The sequence below is a fragment of the Mangifera indica genome, chromosome 10 (genome assembly GCF_011075055.1).
Source record: "Mangifera indica cultivar Alphonso chromosome 10, CATAS_Mindica_2.1, whole genome shotgun sequence".
In the NCBI taxonomy this organism is placed as follows: domain Eukaryota; kingdom Viridiplantae; phylum Streptophyta; class Magnoliopsida; order Sapindales; family Anacardiaceae; genus Mangifera; species Mangifera indica.
The window spans coordinates 8,091,220-8,101,547 of NC_058146.1; the positions used below are offsets into that span (position 1 = coordinate 8,091,220).

The 10,328-nt window shown below is 32.6% G+C and overlaps 1 protein-coding gene across 1 annotated transcript; it reads right to left on the reverse strand.

Moving 5' to 3' along the window:
- Positions 1-6,008: 6,008 nt before the first annotated feature.
- Positions 6,009-9,434, reverse strand: LOC123227131. Its single transcript, XM_044651818.1, has 6 exons — positions 9,148-9,434; positions 8,839-8,943; positions 7,486-7,609; positions 6,654-6,927; positions 6,422-6,476; positions 6,009-6,283 (listed from the first exon to the last, which is right to left on the reverse strand). Exons 1-6 carry the CDS (start codon positions 9,268-9,270, stop codon positions 6,209-6,211), a joined length of 756 nt encoding a protein of 251 aa, XP_044507753.1. The 5' UTR covers positions 9,271-9,434; the 3' UTR covers positions 6,009-6,208.
- Positions 9,435-10,328: the final 894 nt, after the last annotated feature.

Here is a 10,328-nt window from a genome sequence, read left to right on the forward strand (position 1 = left end):
GTCAAAGTTCGTGTGTGAACAGTAACCACCAACAATAGATGGTCAAACGAGGGGCATTTTCAGAATTATTCTCAATTTATGATAAAAATGTTTAAGCACTTATTTGTGTGATAATTTTGTACATAAAGCTGATTTTTTTGGCAAAAATTTTGATATCCCTTAAAAATTTAAATAATAATAATAAAACAAAAAAATAGACAATAAAGATTGAAAGGGATACCTATTTAAATAGTATAATTATGTGAACTAATAATGATATATTGTGTGGTTTTAAAGAGATAAAGTAATATTCAATTATATAATGACATGTTATTATTTGTATACAAAGATACCAATTATAAGTGTTTTACTAATTAGCGGCTTCTATATTTTAGATCTAAATTAATAAGTTCTCAGTCTTAATATAAATAAGATATGATCAATCTCTATGTGGTAATAATCTATGTTGTGTAGAAAGCGACCAAAGTTCTTGTAATCCTCTCACTCTAAGAATGTTGGTATTCTATAGCTTGTACGACTTACATGGAAGAAGTATTTCTTTAAAAGGATTATACTCCTACAACTACGTCCAATGGCTATACATTAGACTAACCAATGAAGCAGGTAAGCTTTCTAGCTCGAGGTCACAAGAAGATCTTTATTTAGCAGAGAATCTATTCAAAACCTTTTATAAGGGTTTTCCTATTTTTCATTCATAACAGCAAAAATGAAGTTATCTTCACCTTCTTATTTAGGATACTTATGATATATTATAATATATATAAAAAATAAATTTCGTTGATTATTTTAATTTGAATGTAATTTTTTTTCATTAGTCTTATAAATATAAAGGCTACATGAGATTAAACCAAAAAAAAAAAAAAAAACAGAGAGAGAGAGAAGGAAATTATAACTGAGATAAGACACTTTAAAACTAAATATTATCTATAATTATTGTTCATGAGTAATAATTACATGTATAAATAAATTATACTAATTTATCTATTTAAACTAAGATAGTCGCATGTGTTTAAATAATTTAAAATAAGAGAAAAATAAAATAATTAATATCATCTAGTCACAAACTGTTACATCTATTTATACAAATAAATTTGTATAATTTATTTATACATATAATTGTATTCATTGTTCATTCGATCCATTACATATAGAATACACAACAACTAATCCCTACATTATGGATGTAGGCATTCCAACCATTAAATCAAACTTTGTTAAAAAATTTGTGTGGTATTGTATTTATATCCCACAATAGTTTTCATAAGAGTCTCATAAGTTGCTACAATAACCTAATTTGCACAATGCTCCGAATTGTGTATGTCAACCGGGTGCAAAAAATTGCATCATCAATTGAATATGAAAAAAGGCCCACATTGATGTAGACTTCTACTGCATTCATTATGAAGAAAAACGTGGGTGTTGCCTTTGTTTGCATTCTTTAACTGTGTTGGTCTATCAGTTGTGTTAATTAATCCTTGCATGCATTTAGAAGGTTTTCTTATATGAGGTAATGGTGATAACGCTGAGAGAAGTATTGCTTATTATCGTCCTCCAATTAGAGAGAGCCATGACAGTCTACACGAACTAAAGTTTTATTCAGAAACTGTGTATACGAATAGTTGGTGATGAACGGTTTCTGCAAACTATTTCGTCTAAATCTTGTATTCTTTTCTTTATTAAAAATGAAAATTCTACCTGTATCCTGCTGCTTTCACCTTAAGGCCTTGAAGCTAATGAGGGATGCTTTTGTACAGGTCGCCCTCATGACCTTAAAAAATTTATTAGAAAACTGAAAACGCTATCAAGAAAAAACAAATTGTGATAGATTAATACTCCTGTTTTGTTTTCCAATTGTTGTGTAGTAGTTTGTAGCCTGCTGTATAGATGCCTCCGACAAAACTTTTATCCAATATTTTGTAAAGAGAAAAAGGTCACTCTAGATCGAGATGACAATTGCGCCATTGTCAAAGGAGAAACCAATGTGGAATTTTTAGCAAGACATTCTCAAAAAGCTTATCCGGTAAGAAGATTTTAGCAATCTTTTTAATTGGGTACTGCTAATGGCTGCAATATTCATTCTTTTTTTTTTATTTGAATTATGAATATATTTATGACAATCCTAATTTAGTTAAATTTGAATGTACCTTTTTTGCCACCCGTATTGATTAAATGGATAAACTTAGAACATAGTGTTCTAACCCACAACTATTAAACATTTTTTCTTTCAAAGAAGTCTTATATATACGGGTGGGGTAAAAAAGAAAAAGCATCATTAAACAATCATTCTCTTATAATACATTTATATCAATAATAATGTCGTAAAAGTAGACATTTCAATAATCGAGAAAATTGTGTCACATTTATTTTTCTTTTTTTTTTTTATTATCTTTAGATACAAAAAACAAGACCTATACGATTTTTTTTTAATTTTAATCATTGTTACTGTAGCATGTCTTGTGCAAAGCTCGATATTACATACATCAGTTGATAATAAGAATTTCATCAATAATGTGATGTTAGAATGATAGCACAATTACATTCCACCTCAACAACTCTTACAAATCCAAACAATGGCTTGTGATAGATGACATAAAAAAGTCTTAGACAACTAGTTTTTAGAAGACTGAGAGAGTAGTTCAAAGCTTCTCCACTCTAGAGAGCAAAATTAGTTCACCTTTAAGGATGGCACAATGCAACCTAACCAAGGTGCTACTTCTAAGCCTAAACCCATAATAGAAAATTTCCCTAATGTCACTCATTAGGTATATAGCTCTATCTTACCACTATGTACCTTGCCAGAAAAGCCCACCTCCAATTGGAAAACAATCATATAAACAAATGTATCATACTTAAAGATTTCCAGCACTTAATGACGATAAGAGCGACTAACTAAAAATCCGAGGATCCTAAATCCTCTTTGATGCCCATTGCACTCTAAACCTATTTGCTTCTAATGGAGACACCCCACTCCCCTCGACAAGGAACAAATAAAAGCATTTTTTTGTATTAGACATCATGTCAAGTTCCTTTAAGGCAACACGCTAAGCCAACACTTATAGTCCTTAGGACTCATAAACCTAGTAGTGCTTTGACTTTAGTTGACCAAGATAAACAACCGATCTTACCCAACCTAAGGGCATTGACACACAATCACTTGAATACCTATCAAACATTTCTACAGAAGGTGGTTGAATGTGTCCCAATACATATCTTTCATCAGTTGGATTGGCTTCTCACCTCACCAGTCATGCTTATCAATTGGTTTCTCAAACCAACTCTTTGTCTGATTATAATAGGCGAGATGAACTAAGCCAACTAATCTGAGGTATAAAACAACATGGCAAATAACATCTACAAACATGTGGAGCATGCCTCCCATCAACAAGATAACATCTGTTTAATGTCCAAGGACATCAATGTCATAATTGACCCTGATTCACAAGTTGGAACAAGTTCTTAGACTTGTAAATTAGATGCATATGATCACCTGAATCTTTGGGCCTCTCAAGAGAAGGTGGCTAAACACACCTTAACTTAAATTATGTTAGGAAACTTTATTATGTCTCTTGATATCTTGATAGTAAATACTAGCAAGCTAAGCTTAAGAGGAGAAAACATTTCTCCATCCTATCAAGTGACACCTTCCATCACTTCCTAGTTGATTGCTCTAAGTTCCTCAACAACCTATGATCAACTCAAAAAGCAAAGTTGACGGAGAACAACAATAATATCCCAAAAGATAGAAAGTGAAGAAACTCAAGAAGGATTGCAATTTATATGAAAAGTATTCTCTTACCCTCCCATCAATCAAATTTATGTAACCAACAAGAAAAAGAGAGTTTTTGCACAACCACAAGCAATGAAGGGAGATCGTGCTCATCTAGACCACTAAAAAGTTTGTTATTATCATCATGATATTAGCCACGACACCAATCAATGCCATGATCAAAAGCCAAAGCAGATCTCATTGATAGGCAATGACGATCTCAAAATTTTTGTTTAGTAGAGGGGGTGTGTACTTCACCCTGAATATTGAATAAAGGAAATCATATATAAAAAAAAATTAAGGGTGGTTCAAGTTTGACTCGAATAAAAAATGATTTGGTTTAATTCAACTCAAGTTTAGCTTGAACTTATGGTTTGAATTCATGGTTCAGTTTAGTTCAAATAAAAAATTGTTTGACTTAAGTTTGTCAAGTCAAAATTAAGGGTGGCTTAAGTTTGACTTAAATAAAAAATTATTTGATTTGATCCACCCAAATAATTAAACTTTCCTAGCTTAAGTTCGGTTTGAATTTATGACTCAGATCAGTAGTTCAAATTTATAGTTTAGTTTGATTCAAATCATTGGTTTAAATTTTTGGCTTGAGTTAGTGGCTCATTGACAAAATGATATCGTTTTATCAAAATAATAGACAAAACTATCAATTTAAGCTATGCATTTGAGCTTAATCAAGTTACAAATTCAAACTATCGATTCAATCTAAAATTTGAGCCAAACTGAGCCTTGAATTTAAATTATGAATTTGAACTATGAATTCAAACCAAACTAAAATTGAACTAAGCCAAAAAGCTTCTAGCTCAAGTTCTATTTGATTTAAAAAATAAGTTGAATCTTTTGAGTCAAATTTTTTGACTTAAATTCAAATTAAACGAATTTAAATTGAGCTAAATTGAATCAAACCAGCTTGTTTCAAATCCAACCTTTATTGAAAACAAAGAGTTAAGAAAGAGAAAGGCTTAATTTGTGAAAAAATATATTCCAATGAAGTCAAAACATTTCAGTTTCAAATATTGAATGGGTCTAATAATTTACTTTGAAATTTTATCAATTTGAGGAAGAACCTGGGCCTACCCTGATAAAGCCCAGATCCGCCACTGTTGATAGTGGATTCTTTAATGAATTTACGAGTATGACTGTTGTACCCATATTACAAGTATACAAGCGGGAAAGATTTTCTGTAAGGGTAAGATATATCCCTTCGCAAAGAGTCTCTGTTCATAAAAGCTAAGAGGCAAACCTCCATAGTCCTATCAATCAATTTTCTTTAATTTGATGCTCATTTACCAGTCAAATACAAATTCAAGCTAAAGAAAATTAAAGGCTTCTATGTCATGCCTTTGTAATAAGTTCCGAATAAGTATTCAACTACTAATAATATGATATGCATGTTGGCAGGGGAATGAGACGGTAATATCAAGTGTAGGCAAGATATGTACTTTAGATTATTACAACGCCATGGTGGCAAAGTTGTTGGCATTTCAAAAGTAAGAAGAATGTACTCTTTTCTCCTGGGCAAGTAGCTTTTTGTAAGTTCCCTCTTCAATGATCCTCCCATTTTCAATGACTCTCATTTTATCTTATTTTGACCACTGGGTAGTCTGTGAGCCACAACCAAGCATGTCCTGCCAAGCATAGCCTTCTCCTCAGTATCTTGAACAAGTTTGTCAGAATTAATGTCCAGTGCACTTGTGGTCTCATCCAAAAACAATATAGCTGGATTCTCAAACATGGCTCTTGCTGGTGCTATATTTAGCCATCCCTCATGGATTTCCTTTTCATTGAAATTCAGTAAAATATTTGAATCGAGACCAACAACCTCCAAAACTTGATGAAAGACCAAAATACATCCCAACTCAAAATAATATATGCTACACATATGGTTGATACTAACAAACCTGATGAAATCGTAGGCATTTGCTATAGTTGCAGCTTCAATTGATTTCTCCTTTCCATATGAAACGATATGGAAGAAAGTGGATAGAGTGGCTTTTGATGGTGAAGAAGACGGAAGAGACTCAATGGAAGATATAAGCATACAAGCAAAATTAACACGAGTCCATGGTGTTTAGATTTTTAAAAAATGTAATCAGTTCTGTATGTAAACCTTGTTACATAAAATGAGTTTCCTATTCTGATCAGCCTTTGTATAAGACTCTAAATGAGATGTCATTGCCATGGTTTTCAGAACTATCATGTACCTGAATTCAGAAATAAGAATTGGCAATGGAAAAAAATGAGATGTCATTGTCATCAATAGATATTATTACAAGGAAAACCTATTCCAGTCATCCAAAGCACCATTTCTTTGACAATCTTGCGAAACTCAATCTAATTGCCGTAAGGTTTGTTACATCTGCTAGCATGCTCCAATAGCTGTGGGGAGTTGATTGGCATATCTCAGATTTGGTATGAACTGCAAAGGCCTTAGTTCACGGCTAGTTTGTCACATAAAGATTGGTATGCTTGACTGCACAGCTTGAATTTTTCTTCAGCAACAACCTGTTCAAGTATGGAAATACGGGCATACTTTGTTAATATCATGAACAAATCCTACCACAAAGCACACCATGTAACAAAGTTCAGGGAAAAAATTAATAAATGGGCAGGCAACCCTGATCAATGGGAGAAGAGTAGTACCTTGGAAGACCCTTGGTGACGATCAGGATGCCATTTCAGTGCACACGCTCGATACCTGAGATTAAGCAGATGGAGATCAGAGAAATTAGGAAAACATCTTCCCACTGGCAACAATGATGCTTGGAAAGAAAAGAATAATACAAAGGATATACAACCAAAATATACCAAAAAGAAGACAGAATAATCTATACACCATCAAAAAGTGACCCAAAGAGAATCATTGAGAACTTACGCAGTTTTAACTTCCTCAAGTTTTAAAGGACCATAAGCACTTAGTCCAAGAGCCTGCCTATCCAAAGCCATATCTGAGTCTAAATTGTCTGACTCGCTTGAGGATTCATAATCCTCTTCAAATCGGGCTCTCCAATCCCCGAAATTTGTATAGTTATGATGATAACCAGATGAGCTCCTCCATTTAGTATTCTCTTCATTAATGAAGGACCAATAGAAGCGGCAACTAAAATCAACATCAATTTCTTCATCATCTTCACAAAACTGGAAAACTCCTGGGCAAAATTTAAAAACGCATCAGTAGTTTTATGAAATTGTTTTGATAAAGTAATAAAAAAATAAAGAAATTGAATCTTATTATTTATAGGGTTGAGAATACATTTCAATTATCATTTTTTCAAAATAATGTCATGAAAATGAAAACAATGAAATACACCAGGAAGAGATTTTTTTAAATAAAAAATATAATTATAAAAAAATCTTATTATGATTTTTCATAATTTAAAAAATCAAATTACAATTAATTTATAAAGAACACAGTTTAGAACTTTATGATTTCAAAAAATGAATATCAAAAAATAGAAACAAGTATAAATTTGAATATCTAAAAGTGCAGAAAAAGATTTTAAAAGTGTGTTTCTTATTTTCTTATTCTCTATTAGTAAGACAATAGGAGATTTTTCTATTTACTAGAAATAGAAAATGACAATGCATGACAAACAAGTTTTTTTTTATTCTTTACAAGACTAAAATGTGGAACACTCGAGAATGAGTTTGTAAACCAGTAGGACCAAAAATCCAAGCCATCCCACCAACTATAGCAGTGTCCTTACTTTTATCCCAGTATTGGTGACCCAGATTCCAACCCTTCTTGGATCTCCCAGAGTGCTGCTTTTTAAACCACGATGGGCCTTTACTTGTTGATGGATCATCCTCATCAAGGTCTTCTTGCCAACTCTAAACACAGAAGCAATTTAAGAACAGCTCAGTAATTAAATATAAATTAAAAAAAATCAACAATTTGGCTACAAATACTTGCATAGATTGCAATTTATGGAAAGGTCAATGAGACAACTCTCTAGACTAGTAAACAGCCTAAGGCCGAGATAATACAGCAATGTAAAACAACAATCAAAACATGACAGTCATAACGTGAGAAAATTATTAAAAGTTTAGACAAATAGTAAATACTCGAGTCAAACTGTAAGAAGACCCTTTCATACATACATTTGTGGCAAATTACTTTCATAAAAAAGAAACATAAAGCCTCTACGCACCAGTTTCAAGCGAATATAGTGACATTCAGCTCTTGCTATAAAGATATCAATAGGCAGAGCCCGTGCTGCATGATTCAGCGTGTAAATTCACCACAAAAAACATGTATCCATAAAAAACTAGATTTCAGACCAAACAAGCTGTGTCACTAACAATTGATAAACTTCCACAGAACATAATTACTTGACATAACATCCAATAATGCTTGCATAACCAAGGAAATAAAATTTGCATTAAGTCACTTTATCCACTTTCCTTCTTCTCTATGCAAGACTAGCGTACAGTGTCTATGATCCCAAATTTTAGTAAAAGCTGCAAAATCAATGCAAAGAATTTATAGGAATCATCTCAAGTTTTGAGTTCCATATAAGTGAAATTGGGCAAAAGCAATGGACTCGTATGCATGGTTAATCTGTTCTACTTTTTAAGCTTCCAGTCACTTGGGTCTTAAATCGTAGTTAAGGGTCTCACTCCACTAGTGCACTAGTTCTGCTAACATTCCCCAACAAGTAAAGCATAAATTGCTACATTTAGTACAAATGTTATGCTAATGGGAGTGCCATTGGCATTTTATTGAGATTACAAATGGATGATTTGTAGTGTTCAGTATTTATTTAGCTGTGCATAGAGTTTATACATAACCCAATTTCAAACAGAGGCTTATTGGCTTTACCTATAGCAAAACCTGCTATAAACTATTGGATCTTCAACTAATTATCATGTAACAAGTATCTCAATTGCGAAACAAGTGAACATGATACATGAACTCGAGTTTGAAAACTCCGTTATACGCTTTAAGTAGAGCAGTAGAAAACCATAAAACATGTGCAAGACCAGCAGACAAACAGGTATTACTTGGACAAACATTTACCGGGATAAGCATATAAGAACTTAGCAAAATGTACACCAACCTGAAACAGGTAATCAGCATAAGAGCTAATATTACGCAATAAAGTTTTCTTTGACTGCATCTTTCTGAACCTTTTAGAATATGCATTGGAAGAGCGATGAGATCTCTGCATATTTGAGCAGCATTTAAAAAATTTCATTTACCATGACAAAGAAATATAGTACCAAGTATTAAGGGCCTAAAAGACAAAATGAAATGAAAAAACGTAACTCTAAAGGGAGCAACTCAACAAAAAGAATCAATTTCAAACAAGCCTATTGAACTACACAAAAAAAACAAAGAGAAAGGGGATAGAGAAAGGCACTCTGACCGGCGTTTGCCAATAGCTGCGTCGTTTACGTTCAAGAACAGGAGTTGAATGAAACATAGCGAGCCTCAATTGACTTAGGTGGGTATGTGGACCAAAAATTACCGCCTTTATTGCGCCAATCATTTCTGAAACTCAACCAGGATTTTGCAAGAGAGATTGCGAATGCTTGTGCTGCTCTGCTCGCTGTGGAGGATTAGTGTAAAATAGGCGTCGATTCAAAGTGACGGGCTATAGGATAAAAAATGGGCTCGACCCGGGCTTGTCGTGGCCAGGCATAAATTACGCCCTGGCCCTGGCTTGGAAAATCAGGTGGGCTATCCAGGGTTATGTAATTTCACTCCTTTTTCTCCATTATTTTTTTGTTTACTTTTTTCTTCTGTCTTTTCTGCATTCTCATTGCAAGAAACTATATTAACTTGAATACATTAATGCATGTATTAATGTAATATGGTAATCTGAAGCTGCGGAAATTCTATCCAAGCTATATATCTCTGAATAAGCTTAAAATGTCACGACAAATAACTAGCCATAAGATAATTGCTATTCTATGTTTGCGAGAAAAAAGATAGTCTCTTCAAATTGATATAGTAATTGAATTTCCGTTAAAAGGAGAAATTCATCATAAATCTTTTACAAATATTTTCATATCATAAAGCAAACAAAAAGATATTTTCACTTCAGAAACCATGATGTTTTTGAAATTTATAATTTTTTTTGTTTAAATTGAATTAGGAACATATCTATTTTAATCCTATTAGGATTTGAAATCCTAATTAAACTATATTGAATATAATTTCCCTCTAGAAGTCGTATAAATAAGGGAGGATTATCTGAGAGAAATGAAAAAAAAGGAGAGAAAAATAACTCGTATAAGTGAGTTTACGTAGGTTACTAGATTATCTTATCAATTCTGTTGTATTACTGCTCAATCAATAAACTACACTATGGTCATAGGCATTCCAACTATTAGGATAGACCAAAGTTAAAGATCATGTGTCTTATTTTCTTATCTATGAATTTCATTTAATTATTGTTGCAAAGTAGAAGGCACGCCAAAATTTCTTCATATTCTTATCACCGCTACTATAGCTTATCTTGTGCAAGACTCGAAATTGTGTTCATTAGTTGGTGATAATAAATTACATCAATGATTTTGTTCTATAAAAAAGGCTTATGCTAAA